The sequence below is a fragment of the Bufo gargarizans genome, chromosome 3 (genome assembly GCF_014858855.1).
Source record: "Bufo gargarizans isolate SCDJY-AF-19 chromosome 3, ASM1485885v1, whole genome shotgun sequence".
NCBI classification, from domain to species: Eukaryota; Metazoa; Chordata; class Amphibia; order Anura; family Bufonidae; genus Bufo; species Bufo gargarizans.
The window spans coordinates 478,218,061-478,235,677 of record NC_058082.1 but is presented as its reverse complement, the minus strand read 5'-3'; the positions used below and the strand labels follow the sequence as shown (position 1 = coordinate 478,235,677).

The window sequence follows — 17,617 nt, the reverse complement described above, 5'->3', positions numbered from 1 at the left end:
CTGTTCCATGTAAAATGCCCTCAAAAGACAAGGGGGCACTGCCTCCGACTAGAGAAGAAAAAGTTCAGTCTACAGAAGCGTCAAAGCTTCTTTAGGCCTCATGCACATGACCGTTGATTTGGTCCGCATCCGAGCTGCAGTTTTTGCGGCTTGGATGCGGACCTATTCACTTCAATGGGGCCGCAAAAGATGCAGATAGCACTTCGTGTGCTGTCCGCATCCGTTGCTCCGTTCCATGGTCTGCAAAAAAAATATAACCTGTCCTATTCTTGCCCATTTTGCGGACAAGAATAGGCAGTTATATCAATGGCTGTCCGTGCCGTTCGGCAAATTGCGGAACGCACACGGATGCCATCCGGACTGCAAAACACACAACGGTCGTGTGCATGAGGCCTTACTGTAAGAACTGAATCTGTGGAATAGACCTACTCTGGACATGGTCACAGCAGGAAGAGTGGACAGTTTTAAAAAGGGTTTAGATGAATTTTTAAAAGTATATGACATTAATGCTTATGAAAATGTGTAGAAATCTCTCCCCTTTTTCTAAATTTTGAGTCCCCTCTTTTGGTTGAACTTGATGGACTTATGTCTCTTTCAACCGCATTAATAAATTTTGAAAGACACTGGGCCAGATTTATCATGACTCTGACAGCTCACTCCACTTTCACATATGGCTAAAGTCAGTTTTAGCCAAGTCAGATTTATGATCAGCCCTTTAAGACTGTAATAAATGTGGTTTGACGGTAGCAGTTTATCCGTCAGTAAGCAGCTTTTACAAAAGTCGCACGTCTTTACGAAAAAGTCGCATGTTCTATTAAAAAGTCTCATAAGATAAGCATGGTCCTCACTAAAGTGAAATTGCGACTTTTTAAATAGTCCCAATAGTAAATCTGTCTAGAGATTCATTTACATAAGAAAACACGCCCACTTTCAGAAAACTGGCGAGCATAGTGCAGAGCAGAAAAAAGTTGCAAATTTGTGCGCAGTTTTAGCGTTTGCGCATTTTTGGAGAAGAAAGGAAGACCCTCTTCTTTACTATTAACCAGGATTTATGTGACAAACATCCACTGTATAGATATTATTGTTGCAACCTTATCCATGTGAGATGATCCTTAGACCTGAGCTTTTTTTATTCTGCGAAAATTGGACGAGTTGGTCACTTCCTGAATGCATTTCTGAAATGGTCCATGGTTACCGTGTGTAGATACTGGGCTGGGGCCATAGCTCTCAACATGGTGGTTTACACACGTGACCACCTCCCAGGCAGCACACTCTTCTGGCAGAATTGCAGTTTTTTTTTTCTTCCAATTCCACCCAATTAAAGGGGTTTTATCATCTGAGACATTGGTGGCATATTGCTAGAATATGCCACCAATGTCATATACGTGCAGATCCCAGAGGTGGAACCCACACCTAACTCCAGAACAGAATCACTACTATGGGAGTTCCGAAACTAGCTAAAGGGGGTGTGTGCTAGGCTCACTGTGCAAGTGCGGCCACCACTTCATTCACTGCTATGAGATTGCTGGAAACAGCAAAAAAAAAAAAAAAAAAAGCCTATGTGAACAAAAAAGTTATGGCCTCTGGGAGGCCAGGAGGAAAAGATAAGTACATGAAAATGAGCTGCTTCTGTAACATTCCCTGAAGCGGCAAAGCACGACACAATAGATTTCCTGCATCGCTCTGTGCATGCTTTTTTTCCTGCAGCGTTCCTTTAATTCCACTGCAATATGTACAGATGAATAAATAAGTATCCAAGTAAAACCTACAATAATAGATCTCTTTACAGAAGAAGTAGACACATTGTTTCCTTCAAGGATTTCTGTCCAGCTCACGGAGACTCTTGATGTGTAAAAGAACATACTTCAAGTCAAGTACAAAATCAGGAGAGACAGACGTGCCGACGTCCTCAGCCCCATGTGTTTCTATTACATAATGATGTCCATGGTGAAGCAGCGCCACCTGGCTGCAGAGAGTTCCTACCGCAGGTAATAGTCTATGACTGCAGAAAAAGCGGCAAATCCTCCACAGCCAATCACTCCAGCTTTAAGTCCGGCTGCAAGAGAACACAAACTGGATTACGGAGAGCCAAATCAATGATCCTACATGGGCAAGTATAACGGAAAGTCATCTGGACTGGGTTTTATCTTCACCGTGTCCACCCACCTCTCAGGGTACAGTAAGTGAGAGGACCGGAGAATTACATGACCTAATCTCTACAACTACACCCATATAGTAATGGAGCAACATGGGCATGTCATCCTTAGGCCTCATGCACACAACTGTGGTGTGTTTTGTGTATCCAGAAAACACGGATTGCGTCGGCGCGCGTTCCTCAGTTTGCGGAGTGGCACGGACAGCCTTCAATATAAATGCCTATTCTTCTCTGCAAAGCGCGGACAAGAATAGGACAGGTTATATATTTTTTTTTTTTGCGGGGCCACGGAACATTGAAGTGAATGGGTCCGCAGCCGTGTGCATGAGGCCTTACAAGAATGATTCTGTGTCACACAGTGTTAGGCCAGTTTCACATTACAGTATTCAGTGCAGGAAATGCAAGCCTTGCAACAGCTGTGTTTCCCGGATTGTACTGTACTCACACAACGCGGTCAGTACAATTCAGTATGACCGAGGCCAGGCAGGAACGCTCAGCAAGTTTATGTGACAGGAGCACAGTTCAGTCTGGGAGATACTGCTGTTACACTAGGCATATTTCCCACACTGAAAACGTTTATGTGAAAGTGTCCTTAAAGGGGTTATCCAAGACTATAAAATGCACCCCCATATACCAGGCCCCTCACAATGAATATACTTACCTGGCTCCCCACACCGCCGCTTCTTCCCGTGCACGAGTGACGCTAGAGAGGCTCGTTCCCGTCCCGCCTGCCATTGGCTGCTCTCCCCCGACACCGGATGTTTTCCTCCGCGCACGGGGAAAAGCAGCAGAGGAGCTGTGGGGAGCCAGGTAAGTATATTCATTGTGAGGGGCCCAGCATATGTGGGGGCATTTTGTAGTCTTGTATAACCCATTTTAAGGTAGATAGAGGTCTACAACCTGCTGTTGTGGAACTATAACTCCCAACATTGTCTCACAGCCTGCACTACTCATCTATTTTCTGCTTCATTCCATGGACTTGAATACGGATGCTGCCACACATTCAGGTTTCCTGCTGCACAAGTGAATTCAAAAAAAGAGGAGACGTATCTGTCCTTAATACTTTCTCTCCTTTTCTGACCCACTCCTGATTTTTAACTTCAAAAACTGCATCAGGAAACCCAATTGTGTGGCTGAAAAGAAAAAAATATGAAAAATAAGTCACGTAATTACCAATTATCTACTTACCTCGGAATCCAATAGCGCCCCCTGTAATACATCCGCTCATTACACTGTTCTTCCAGTCTGACTTTCCTCGATACTAAAAATACAAAAGACAGAAAGTAGTGTTAGAAATAGGTGTCTATTACCAATCTGGGGTGTAGCAGGAGGCCTTTATACTGGGCGCACGCTCTAGATTGGAGTATGACACCCATCATTCCCAGTTATTGAGCAGGATTATGAGATTCATGCTCTTCTGCAGAATAATTAGACAAGTCTTGCTAAAGTGCAGCGTTACATACAGTAGATCAGGGGATTACGAGCCATTTAAGAGGGAGCATGTCTGACAACAGCCAATATGGGAGGCCTCTGACCACACTGTTGGTGTCGGCAGAACAATGCATCATGCCACAAATCTAATAATCTAGAATATCACCGCTGCTTCGCCTCTGGCACACGGACCCTCTCTAGATTAGGCTCTAATTTGTAGTTCAGGGAGCACATTGGAAAACGCTCCCGTTACCGCATGTTCTCAGAGGCCTGGTACACGGAACACACTTTCATCTGTGAGATTGTCACCTGTGTGTAGGCAGAGCACAGAACATTTCTATGCACAAACCATGGATCTCATGGCGTTCTTCTCTGCAATTTAACAATTACTTGCTAAAAATAACGGTAACACAAAAAGCAGCCCCCACACTGCAGCAGGATGAAACCTGTGAATGTACGGCTGTATTCAGCCAGCAGGGAACGTTCCCTAGACTTTGCTGGAATTCATATCCCCTGCAGCCTGACCCGCGACGCCAAATCTGACGACAGAGTACTAAGGGCCCTCTTACACCAGCCTGGACTGATTGCTGACAACTGCCCTGTGTATAAAGTCCACCGATCGCCCAACAAATGAGCAGAATAATCTGTGGGGTGATCTCATCTTTCATGCGGTACGAGTGGCAGTTGGCGCTCATCATTGGCCTGACATCGGCCCAAGTAACAGAATTACTTGGCTCAGTGGTTAGCACTGGTGCCGTGCAGCTCTGGGGTCCTAGGTTCAAATCCAACTCAAGGACATCTGCATGGGATTAGTATGTCCTCCCTGTGTTTGCGCGGGTTTCCCCGGGTACTCCGGTTTCCTCCCACACTTCAAAGCCCTACTGATAGGGAACTCATATTGTGTGGAAAGCGCCGTGGAATATGTCAGCGCTATAAAAGTGCATAAAATAAATGTACTCCAACCATTACTGCATGGCCTCACGTAGTATAAAATGTTGGACCTCTGCCCTTTGCTGTATTTTATCTTCTTGTTGACAACTAATACGCTTGCCCATTACAGTTCCCTTATTATATGTTATTTATGATGGGTTAGAAACCACTGGTTATTAACAAATGGATCCAGCTTAGGCCTCTTTCACACTTGCGTTGTCCGGATCCGGCGTGTACTCCACTTGCCAGAGGTACACGCCGGATCCGGAAAAACACAAGTGTACTAAAAGGAATTTGAAGACGGATCCGTCTTCAAAATGCTTTCAGTGTTACTATGGCAGCCAGGACGCTATTAAAGTCCTGGTTGCCATAGTAGGAGCGGGGAGCGGCATACTTACAGTCCGCGCGGCTCCCGGGGAGCTCCAGACTGACGTCAGAGCGCCCCATGCACATGGATGACGTGCCATGCGATCACGTCATCCATGCGCTTGGGGCGCCCTGACGTCACTCTGGAGCTCCCCGGGAGCCGCACGGACGGTAAGTATGCTGCTCCCCCGCTCCCCACTACACTTTACTATGGCTGCCAGGACTTTAGCGTCCCGGCAGCCATGGTAACCATTCAGAAAAAGCTAAACGTCGTATCCAGCAATGCGCCGAAACGACGTTTAGCTTTTAAGGCCGGATCCGGATCAATGCCTTTCAATGGGCATTAATTCCGGATGCGGCCTTGCGGCAAGTGTTCAGGATTTTTGGCCGGAGCAAAAAGCGCAGCATGCTGCGGTATTTTCTCCGGCCAAAAAACATTCCGTTCCGGAACTGAAGACATCCTGATGCATCCTGAACGGATTTCACTCCATTCAGAATGCATTAGGATAAAACTGATCAGGATTCTTCCGGCATAGAGCCCCGACGACGGAACTCTATGCCGGAAGAAAAGAACGCAAGTGTGAAAGAGCCCTTAGAAATGAATAGCTTTTCTGAAAGGTCACAAGGCAGTTGCCAACGTATTATTCATGACTATAGGCCAAGTTGACACTAGAGGAGCGTCTGCTACAGGCTCCGAGAGCACAGGTCATGCCAACAACTGGGCATTATTATTTACAATGCCATTCAAGAGCTGCGGACAGAGAGGTAAGAGATCAACAGTCTTAGGCCTCATGCACACAACCGTTTTTCGGGTCCGCATCGGAGACGCAGTTTTTGCCGCTCAGGTGCAGACCCATTCACCACAATGGGCCACAAAAGAAGCGGTCCGCATCCGTTGCTCCATTCCGTGACCCCGCCAAAAAAAATAACATGTCCTATTTTTGTCCGTTTTGCGGACAAGAATAGGCATTTCTGCAATGGCCCGCCCGTTCCGTTCATTGAGGACCGCAAAAAACGGAACGGTCGTGTGCATTAAGCCTTAGGCTACATGCACACGGCAGTGATTTTTTGCAGATCGAATGGTTTCCCATTTATTTCTATGGATCTGTTAAAAATGCGGTTGACTCATTCATTTCTTGTCCGCGTCCGCTGTCCGTGTTTCCCATCCGCAAAAAAAGTATTACATGTCCTATTCTTGTCCGCAATAAAAGTTTTGCGGACCTATTAAAGTCAATGGGTCCGCAAAAAAACAACTGTCGTGTGCATGACGTTCCTTATGGCATCTGATTTTTTTGCGGATCCATTGTAATAATGCCTATCCTTGTCCGCAAACTAGAAAAAAATAAATTACACTTTTTGTGAGGCAAGGTAACAAGAAATAGCAGTTTTTTTTTATTTTTTGTTATTTACAATATTATTGATCCGACAGGTTAGACTAGGGCTGCAACAATTAATCGATAATAATCGATAACTGGATTCGTTGCCGACGAATACAGTTATCGAATAATCGTCTGATTCGTTGCTATGCGGGCGGTTTACTTTAAGTCACTGCCTCTTTATTTTACCTTACAATCGTGACGCTCCAGTAACAGGCAGAGCGGACGGCAGCGTAACGTCACTTACTCATGTGACGCGCCTGCTCCGCCTCCTTCATTCATAAAGTGGGCGGAGCAGGTGCGTCACGTGAGTAAGTGACGTTACGCTGCCGTCCGCTCTGCCTGTTACTGGAGCGTCACGATTGTAAGGTAAAATAAAGAGGCAGTGAGTGATTAGTCTGCTGTGAGCAGCAGGGCCGGGGCTGTTATGGGGAGAGGGGAGGATCTGTCTATGGCACTGCTATGGGGAGGGGGGGGGGGGTCTGTGTATGGAACTGTTATGGGGAAAGGGATCTGTGTACTGTTATGCCCATAACAATGCACATATGCCCCTCCCCACAACGGCGCCACCCACAGATCCCCCCTCCCCACAACGGCGCCACCCACAGATCCCCCCTCCCCACAACGGCGCCACCCACAGATGCCCCTCCCCACAACGGTGCCACCCACAGATGCCCCTCCCCACAACGGCGCCACCCACAGATCCCCCCTCCCCACAACGGCGCCACCCACAGATCCCCCCTCCCCACAACGGCGCCACCCACAGATCCCCCCTCCCCACAACGACGCCACCCACAGATCCCCCCTCCCCACAACGGCGCCACCCACAGATCCCCCTCCCCACAACGGCGCCACCCACAGATCCCCCTCTCCACAACGGCGCCACCCACAGATCCCCCCCTCCCCACAACGGCGCCACCCACAGATCTCCCCATAATAGTGTCGTCCACAGATCCCCCCCCATAACAGTGCCATCCACAATTTGTTTTAATATGGCCTTTGAACATAATTTTTCAAGTAAAATCATATAAGCCGCTTTGTTTTGTAATTTTGTTGTTTTTCCCGATTAATCGGTTTGATTGGCAACATTTTGGGGTGCATATGACTTTTTGATCGCTTGCTATAACACTTTTTGTGATGTAAGGTGCCAAATTATTATTTTTCTTACACCGTTTTTATTTTATTTTTTTACGGTGTTCACCTGAGGGGTTAGGTCATGTGACATTTTTTATAGAGCAGGTTCTTACGGACGCGGCGATACCCAATATGTCTACCTTTTTGTTTTATTTATGTAAGTTTTACACAATGATTTAATTTTTGAAACAAAAAAAAATAATCATGTTTTAGTGTCTCCATAGTCTGAGAGCCATTGTTTTTTCAGTTTTTGGGCGATTATCTTAGGTAGGGTACCATTTTTGCGGGATGAGATGACGTTTTGATTGGCACTATTTTGGGGTGCATATGACTTTTTGATCACTTGCTATTACACTTTTTCTTTTCTTTTTGTCCCTATTTTTTTCTTTATTTGGGGAAACTTTTTTTTTTTTTTTCTTGAAACTTTTTTTTTCTTTATTCATTTTTTGTCCCACTATGGGACAGGGTCTGATCCCCGTTTTAGTACAGCACAATACATCTGTATTCTGCTGTATTGAACTGTCAGTGTCTTACACTGTAAGACCTTAACAGTTGCCTTGGAGACCCAGCCCTGGGGCTGGATCTCCTGGGCTTCCGTAGCTGGCAGTCCTGATGCCTGCACGGGGACTCGATGGGGATGTACAAGCTGTCGCAAACCTCCTGTATGCTGCGGTCAGCGTGACCGCGGCATACAGGGGGTTAATCCACCGGCATCAGTGTTTTCACCAATGCTGGAGGATACAGCAGGAGCCTGGCTGTCAGTACCTGCAAGTTAGGACGAGCATTCTCGTCCAAGGTCCTGAACGTGTTAAAGATCCAAGTATCCCTGCTCTAGGAGACGTACCATGACCATGCATTACATGAATGGCCGCCATGCAATGCCACATTTCCAAATGCACCATCTCCTGACAATGGTAGCTGATCGCAGGGAGTGAGGAACGACGACCAATTAATCAGCTAATTATTTTTAAAAAAGGGGTTGACTTTGTGAGATAATGATGGTCATTTATTATGAACTCCAGTTTCTGGCATTAAAAAAAAGGCACAAACCCCCAGTCTGTGACTTTTTGAACGCCCATACACCTAAATTTAGGTACATACGGCGTTTCTACACTGCCCTCGCCACTGGGGAATGGGGGGCTGGCATAAATGACAATGGAAATCTACTCCAGCTACCCCTAAAAATAGGGGCACAGACTGCCAGAGGAAGTGCCTTACTTGTAACGAGGTCTGCGCCTCATCAGGAATTAAAGGGAACCTGTCACCTGGATTTTGGGTATAGAGCTGAGGACATGGGTTGCTAGATGGCCGCTAGCACATCTGCAATACCCAGTCCCCATAGCTCTGTGTGCTTTTATTGTGTCAAAAAATCGATTTGATACATATGCAAATTACCCTGAGATGAGTCCTGTGTGTGAGATGAGTCAGGGACAGGACTCATCTCTGGGTAATTTGCATATGTATCAAATCGATTTTTTGATACAATAAAAGCACACAGAGTTATGGGGACTGGGTATTGCGGATGTGCTAGCGGCCATCTAGCAGCCCATGTCCTCAGCTCTGCAAAGAAAAAGGGGGTCAGTCAGCACATCCCAATGCGCAGGGGCACGGTGCTATGGCTGAGAACAACACTGTAAAACAAAACATGCAATGCAACAGCTCTCTGCAAACCAAATAAAGTACAAAATTGCATAATAATTGCAAGTGCTATACTAATAAATTAGAGATGCTTGACAAATCATTTTGTACAAAATTATTTGAGCCCGTCTTCCGCACGTCAAGGCGCTCTCTAGTTAGACGGGTTCCTAACACTAAATTCTACCTGTTATGTGCCATGACGGCTACCATATAATTCAGGGAGTGTAGGTTCCACATGCATGCTGGGCCTGCTTTGATTTCTGTCATTTTTGGTGCCAAAATGGCCTCCATTATTTCCAAGGAATGCAGGTTCCAACATGCATGCCGGGCCCACTCCACACCACTTCCATTTTATTTGGTTTGCAGTGAGCTGTTGCATTGCATGCGTTGTTTTACAATGTCCTCAGCTCTATACCCAAAATCCAGGTGACAGGTTCCCTTTAAGAGCATATAAGAGACGGCATAAAATAAATGATAAGTGATAAATAACCCCAATCTCTTAAAAAAAAAAAAAAGGGGAAGTTATTTTCCTCTCTGTAAAACAGTAGATCAGACAAGCCAAACCCTGCTCTGCTCTACCCAACCCCCCATCAACCATCTGATGACCTAATAACAGAAGAGATCAGGATAAAAAAATTAAAGGGGTATTCTAGCCCAAAACATTTCCACTAGTTGAATGATAGATAGTGGAACGGTGGATATCTGACTGCTGGGACCCCAACGACTGCTAAAATGTGGGTCGGGGCAAAAAAACCTGAGGCAAGCTGGAGTCCTGCCAAGTCTGTGGGACTGATGGAAAGCATTTCTTTAACTCTTGCCTCAATGCATCTTTATTTGCCCCCCACCCCCACCCCTTTAACCCTTTCAGGACCAAGCCATTTTTCACGTTAAGGACCAGGCTATTTCTTGCAAATCTGACCAGTGTCAGTTTATGTGTGAATAACTTTATAACGCTTTTACTTATCCAGGCCGTTCTGAGATAGTTTTTTCGTCCCAAAAATTAATATTTTTGCACAAAAAAATACCTAATTTACCAAAAATCTGGAAAAATTAGCAAATTTCAAAGTTTCAGTTTCTCTACTGCTGTAATACATAGTAATACCCCCAAAAATTGTGATGACTTTACATTCCCCATATGTCTACTTCATGTTTGGATCATTTTGGGAATTACATTTTATTTTTTGGGGACGTTACAAGGCTTAGAAGTTTAGAAGCATTTTTCGGAAAATTTCCAAAACCCATGTTTTAAAGGACCAGTTCAGGTCTGAAGTCACTTTGTGAGGCTTACATAATTGAAACCACCCAAAAATGACCCCATTTTGGAAACTACACCCCTCAAGGTATTCAACACTGTGGTCGTAAACTGCTGTACGGGCACACGGCAGGGCACAGAAAGAAAAGGTGCGCCATATGGTTTCTGGAAGGCAGATTTTGCTGGACTGGTTTTTAGACACCATGTCCCATTTGAAGCCCCTGATGCACCCCTAGAGTAGAAACTCCATAAAAGTGACCCCATCTAAGAAACTACACCCCTCAAGGTATTCAAAACTGATTTTACAAACGTCGTTAACCCTTTAGGTGTTCCACAAGAGTTATTGGCAAATAGAGATGAAATGTCAGAATTTCAATTTTTTGGCAAATTTTCCATTTTACAATTTTATTTTTCCAGTTACAAAGCAAAGGTTAACAGCCAAACAAAACTCATTATTTATGGCCCCGATTCTGTAGTTTACAGAAACACCCCATATGTGGTCGCAAACTGCTGTACGGGCACACGGCAGGGCGCAGAAGGAAAGGAATGCCATACGGTTTTTGAAAGGCAGATTTTGCTAGACAGTTTTTTTGGACACCATGTCCCATTTGAAGCCCCCCTGATGCACCCCTAGGTTAGAAATTCCAAAAGAGTGACCCCATTTTGAAAACTACGGGATAAGGTGGCAGTTTTGTTGGTACTATGTTAGGGTGCATATGATTTTTGGTTGCTCTATATTACACTTTTTGTGAGGCAAAGTAACAAAAAATAGAAATTCTGAAATTTCATCTCCATTTGCAACTAACTCTTGTGGAACACTTAAAGGGTTAACAAAGTTAGTAAAATCAGTTTTGAATACCTTGAGGGGTGTAGTTTCCAAAATGGGGTCACCGCCCGCAACACCCCCCCTGCACCTCCCACCGCCATGAAATCATTCAGGGGTGCAGGGGGTAAAAAAAACTTTATTTTGGTCATTTTAAAGTTTCTGATCCCCGCGGTCAGGGACCGCAGGGATCAGAAACTACAGAAAGCGCTGCGAACCGCAGGTCTGAATTGACCTGCGGTTTGCAGCGATCACCGATACGGGGGGGGGGGGGGTGTCACAGGACCCCCCCTCGGCATTGACCCTGGGTGCCTGGCTGTGTGTAACAGCCGGCACTCAGCGCTGTCACCATAGCCGTATTTTCAGTGCCCCCTGGAGCACCCCAAGCCGCAGGTCGCTGCTCAGGACCAATACAGCAACAGATGAGTATTGATTTAATTCATCTTATCCTTATTTTGGACCTGTTGTGATTTATTATAGTGCACCATTGTTGTGAAATCCGTGGCAGCTATATACTGCCATGGGGGTGCTCCAGTTATTTTCTTTGTTTTGATTTTGGTTTATGTCTGTTAAACCGTTGGTGTGTGGCCACTAAGCATTGATCGTGGCTTACTGTATTATCTTCTTTGTCGAGACCAGAACTATATTACCAACAGTATTATATCTAGCGCATTGAATGACCCAGGCATCCATATGGGCCAACCTGTGTGGTAAGGGCACTTCAATGACAGATAGCTTTAGGCACGGGGACAGAGTGCCTCTACCATCTGGGGGCATCTCTGGGCAGAGAATAGACCAGGGATATCCTAGGGATATACCAGGGACCCTATATGGTTGCTCAGTACCCATTGCCAGTACTGCAACATCTATACCTGATCCTTGTTGGCTACTTACGGTTTTTGTTTGTCTGTGTTGTACGTGTATCAGTCCCCAAGTGGGGGACCTCTTGATTTTATTGTATTGAGAATAAAAGCTATGTTTTAGGTAGTTGGTTTCTGTGACAGTGACCATGTCTGTAGACATGGTGACAGTTTAATGCCATGACGTGTATACTCGTCATAGGTCGGGAAGGGGTTAACCAATACTGACATAACATTAGGGTTGGGAATGCGGCTGGGTTTAGGCTGCTTTGGTTTTGGTTGGGAGGAAAGGAAAACCTTTTTCTCCAACATACACTTGCTTCTCCTCATCTCTGGCCTTCCATACGACTACAACCTCTCAGACGTCCAAGGCGTGCTAGCAGTCACAGCGAACATGCACACCGTATATTGGAGAAGGGACATGGTGGATAGAACTACTTACAGATTCCACTAAACACTCTGTACAGGAGAACATGGCACCGACGATGGCAAAGTTTTTGGCGTAAGACATTCCTCTCTGACCCATATCCTTCAGTACTTCTTTGGCAGTGGGGGTACGATACGGATCTTTAGGGTCAAAGCCGACATTGCTATCAATACCTGCCGTAAAAACACCAAAGGCTCCACCGAGGACAAAACCTGAAAGAGAACGCAGAGACCATTAGATGGAACAACTATGCCACATCTGGCTGTCAGGACATGCTGGGAGTTGTACTTCTAGACCTGAAGAGGTCTGCTGTAGTCATTGCTGCCCAAGTGTCTCTGGGCGGCTAAGCTGTGCCACTATAAGGACTGTAGTAGTGCCCACCATGCTACACAGGAGCACCTAATTCAGATCAGGGGCTCCCATGTAGCCAGTAACACACAATACAGAAGACATGCCTAAGAAATGTGGTAACCCTAACCCCCCCCCCCATGCTGTGGAGGAACTGCAGATGGTGGCATTCACCGGCCTCGGGGGGTCTTTGATGTTTGATTGGTTTTGACTGTACAGGATCGGGTTACCAGACTAATAAATGAATGAAAATGACACATAATAGAGGATCATTAATGCTGGCCCCACGTGAAATAACATACCGATACTTCAAACAATGCAGCTCAATGGGTGAAGTATGAGGTTGAGGGATACAGAGCTGGTCGCGGGTGACTTGGCATGTAATGATAGCAGACATGGTGTCCTGGGGTTCTATACTGCTGGGTACATATAGGGCATGTCTGATGGTCGGTGGGATCCTGCACAGGGCTCTTTTGATCATACGGTCGTATGAATCAGCCCCACAGTCTTCAGTCTACCCCGTACATTGCAGAAATCAGTTTACAGAAACCTATTATTGATCTGGGCCAAAAAGAACAGATGTCTACGCCTCACTAGACACTTCTGTAAAGCATCAGACACGGGGCCAGGGGCAGATTCGCAAAATACACCAGATTTATTAATGGCGTGCGGCAGTAACATTAGACCAGCTGTAAACAGCTGATCGGAGGAGTGCGGGGAATCAGACCCCACCGACATTATATTGATGACCTATCCTAAGGATTAAGCCACTGCACAACCTCTTCATGGGGCTCAGCTCTGAACCCAGGACATACCCACATTTTCACCCAGGCAGTCCCCCTGATATGAGCCATTTCATGCTCCGATGCTCTCCACGGCTTCTTTATGTTTTTACGCTGCTATGTGGAGGCTTCCCGCCTAGCAGAGAACACGGTGACGTCACTGGCTCTGATGGGTGGGCTTTAGTGCTGCCCCAGCAGTTTTGCAGGCTAGGGCAGCGCTAAAGCCCGCCCATTAGTGCCGATGACATCACCAGGCTCACTGCTGGGCGGAAGCCTCCAACTAGCAGTCCCTATGGAGAGCCCAGTACGTCACCAGAACTCCAAAAAATGACTTTTTATTGCGCGATTCAGCACGGGGCAAAGGAGAACATCGGAGCATGAACTGGCTCATATTAGGGGGTATGTCTGGGTCCTTTAATTACTATTCACAGGACAGGGTTAAGTGTCTAATTGGTGGGAGTCCAACCGCGTTGGCCCCTGTCAATCACAAGAATGGGGGCCCATGCTCCCCAGTTTAAATTAAGTGGTGGTCACTAAGCATTATGTGTCTGCTGGACAGTCAAGCCGTTATCTCCAGCAGGTCCATAGAGTTGAATTAAGGCCTCTTTCACACTTGCGTTGTCCGGATCCGGCGTGTACTCCACTTGCCAGAATTACACGCCGGATCCGGAAAAACGCAAGTGTACTGAAAGCATTTGAAGACGGATCCGTCTTCAAAATGCTTTTAGTGTTACTATGGCAGCCAGGACGCTATTAAAGTCCTGGTTGCCATAGTAGGAGCGGGGAAGCGGTATACTTACAGTCCGCGCGGCTCCCGGGGCGCTTCAGAATGACGTCAGAGCGCCCCATGCGCATGGATGACGTGCTATGCGATCAAGTCATCCATGCACGTGGGGCGCCCTGACGTCACTCTGGAGCGTCCCGGGAGCCGCACGGACGGCAAGTATGGTGCTCCCCCGCTCCCCACTACACTTTACCATGGCTGCCAGGACTTTAGCGTCCCGGCAGCCATGGTAACCATTCAGAAAAAGCTAAACGTCGGATCCGGCAATGCGCCGAAACGACGTTTAGCTTAAGGCCGGATCCGGATCAATGCCTTTCAATGGGCATTAATTCCGGATCCGGCCTTGTGGCAAGTCTTCAGGATTTTTGGCCGGAGCAAAAAGTGCAGCATGCTGCGGTATTTTCTCCAGCCAAAAAACGTTCCATTCCGGAACTGAAGACATCCTGAACGGATTTCACTCCATTCAGAATGCATTAGGATAAAACTGGATTCTTCCGGCATAGAGCCCCGACGACGGAACTCTATGCTGGAACAAAAGAACGCAAGTGTGAAAGAGCCCTAAGGCTACTTTCACATTAGCGTTTTTTCTTTTCCAGCACTGAGTTCCGTCACAGGGGCTCAATACCAGAAAAGAACTGATCAGGCATATCCCCATGCAGCATGCTACGGTTTTATCTCCGGTGAAAAAAACTGAAGACTTGTCGAAATGCCGGATCCGGCATTTTTCCCCATAGGAATGTATTAGTGCCGGGTCCGGCATTGCAGACCGGTAAGGCCTCTTTCACACTTGCGTTCTCCGGATCCGGCGTGTACTCCACTTGCCGGAATTACACGTCGGATCCGGAAAAACGCAAGTGTACTGAAAGCATTTGAAGACGGACCCGTCTTCAAAATGCTTTCAGTGTTACTATGGCAGCCAGGACGCTATTAAAGTGTAGTAGTAGTAGTGGGGAGCGGGTGAGCGGTATACTTACAGTCCATGCGGCTCCCGGGGCGCTCCAGAGTGACGCCAGAGCGCCCCATGCGCATGGATGACGTGCCATGCGAGCACGTCATCCATGTGCGTGGGGCGCCCTGACATCACTCTGGAGCCGCACGGACGGAAAGTATGCTGCTCCCCCGCTACACTTTACCATGGCTGCCAGGACTTTAGCGTCCCGGCAGCCATGGTAACCACTCTAAAAAAGCTAAACGTCGGATCCGGCAATGCGCCGAAACGACGTTTAGCTTAAGGCCGGATCCGGATCAATGCCTTTCAATGGGCATTAATTCCGGATCCGGCCTTGCGGCAAGTGTTCAGGATTTTTGGCCGGAGCAAAAAGCGCAGCATGCTGCGGTATTTTCTCCGGCCAAAAAACGTTCCGTTCCGAAACTAAAGACATCCTGATGCATCCTGAACGGATTTCACTCCATTCAGAATGCATTAGGATAAAACTGATCAGGATTCTTCCGGCATAGAGCCCCGACGACGGAACTCTATGCCGGAAGACAAGAACGCAGGTGTGAAAGAGCCCTTAAAATGTGAAAAAAAGATACAAGACAGATCCAGATGCGTCTCACAAATGCTTTCAGTCACATCCAGATTGGCGGATCCGGCGGGCAGTTCCGCAAGTGTGAAAGTAGCCTAAGCGTCAACCACTCCATTCATACAGGGAGCACTGGCCCCAGTGCTCGTGATCAGCAGGGTAATAGGACAACCCCTTTATATAGTCCCTGGAGGTCGGGGGGCCCAGCATGCACGTCAGATCGGACAAGACTGTATGAATGGGAGATAATGAAAATACCAAGCAGCACCTTTGGGCCTTCTATTAACCATTTAGCCGCCAGTGACCTGTGACGTCCAATGGCCGCAGCACTGTCTGACCAGAGACTGGAGCCATTTTGGATGACAGGGTGCTGCTGACCAGTGTGAGGCGCCCTCCCTCCATCCCTGGTGACCGGGCACTTACCGCCCACACAGGCTAGGGCCGCCTTGAAGCCGCAGCTCTCCATCACCCGCTCCATCGTCTTCTGCTCCTCGGATTTTAGGGGTGTGGGGATCCCCCCGAGCCCCCCTGGAATCACATCCTTCGGTCTCCTCTTATCTCCAACCAAGTGTTCCAGAATCAGGCTGTACTGCAGCGTGCCGTCCCCGGGAGAGGACGGAGCCCCGGGGGTCATCACTGCGCTTCCACCGGGCGCCGCCATGACAGTCAGGCACGTGATAGATTCCGCGGCGCACTTTCCACACGGGACATAAAAATAAGTTTAGCATAAATAAAACGTTAGTGATAAGCTGCGACACTGCCTTATTACTACAGCATATATTCTGTGATTAATGAGAAAAAGGAGAGCAGCCGGGACACCAGAGCCACCGCAGCGGCAGATTCGTCACAAGGCCAGGGAATCACGTGACCGCCGCGTCCTCCCACTGCTGTCAAACCTCCCCGGAGAGTAGAGCAGTGTATGGCGGAGGCCAGCCTGCAGGGGGCGCTCATAGGTGGGCGGGGATTCAGCAAATGGCATTTATCATTTAGATAGTAAATACAAGGCACTTACTAATGTATTGTGATTGTCCATATTGATTTATTTGCTGGCTTGATCTGTTTTAGCATCACATTATACACTGCTTGTTTCCATGGTTACGACCATCCTACAATCCACCAGCGGTGGTCGAAGCTTTAGCTTCTATAGTGGCCAAGACCGTGGGAGCTCACATAGGCTGGAGCATTTTCCTATAATCTACAAGCACGGCCACCAGTGCAGGATTGCGGAGTGATCTGTAACCATGGAAACGAGCAGTGTATAATGTGATGGAAAAATGAATCCAGCCAGCAAAGGAGGCAACATGGACAATCACAATACATTAGTAAGTGCCCTGTATTAACTTTCTCTACAGGATAAATGCTATTTGCTGAAGTGAGACAACCCCTTTAAGGGATCATGCACACAAATTTATTTTTTGTTTTTTTACAGGTCAGTATTCGGTACCATTCACTTCAATGGGTCCGCAAAAAAACTGCGGACCCATTTACTCCATGTGTATTCCCCTTCCGTATGTCCATTCTGCCCAAAAAAAATAGAAGATGCCCTATTCTTGTCCGTTTTGCGGAAAAGGACAGGCATTGTTACAATGGATCTGCAAACAAAAAACGGATGCAATACGGATCGGATGTCACACTGATGTCATCCTTTTTTTTGCTGATCTGTGTTTTGCGGATGGCGAAATACGTCCAGTCGTATGCATGAGCCCTAAGGAGGACCTGTCACCTCTCTTCTTTTAGTGAGTATCTACTGTACATTCCCCATGTAATAACAATTCTGGAGCCTCT

The 17,617-nt window shown here is 47.1% G+C and overlaps 1 protein-coding gene across 1 annotated transcript; it reads right to left on the bottom strand.

Annotated features, from left to right (window-relative positions):
• Nucleotides 1-1,678: 1,678 nt before the first annotated feature.
• Nucleotides 1,679-16,527, bottom strand: TIMM22 (translocase of inner mitochondrial membrane 22). The gene is made up of 4 exons (XM_044286788.1): nt 16,256-16,527; nt 12,408-12,604; nt 3,344-3,416; nt 1,679-2,056 (listed from the first exon to the last, which is right to left on the bottom strand). The coding sequence occupies exons 1-4, from the start codon at nt 16,491-16,493 to the stop codon at nt 1,980-1,982; spliced, it is 585 nt and encodes a 194-aa protein (XP_044142723.1). The 5' UTR covers nt 16,494-16,527; the 3' UTR covers nt 1,679-1,979.
• Between the last annotated feature and the right edge of the window lie 1,090 nt (nt 16,528-17,617).

What these genes read in the sequence shown, in the direction of transcription:
- TIMM22 (XM_044286788.1), bottom strand. Translation starts at nt 16,493, where the DNA reads ATGGCGGCGCCCGGTGGAAGCGCAGTGATGACCCCCGGGGCTCCGTCC. An exon ending in GGCCCTAGCCTGTGTGGGCG is followed by an intron (nt 12,605 to 16,255) that starts GTAAGTGCCCGG and finishes GTTCTCTTTCAG; the next exon opens with GTTTTGTCCTCGGTGGAGCC. An exon ending in GGGCGCTATTGGATTCCGAG is followed by an intron (nt 2,057 to 3,343) that starts GTAAGTAGATAA and finishes GTTCTCTTGCAG; the next exon opens with CCGGACTTAAAGCTGGAGTG.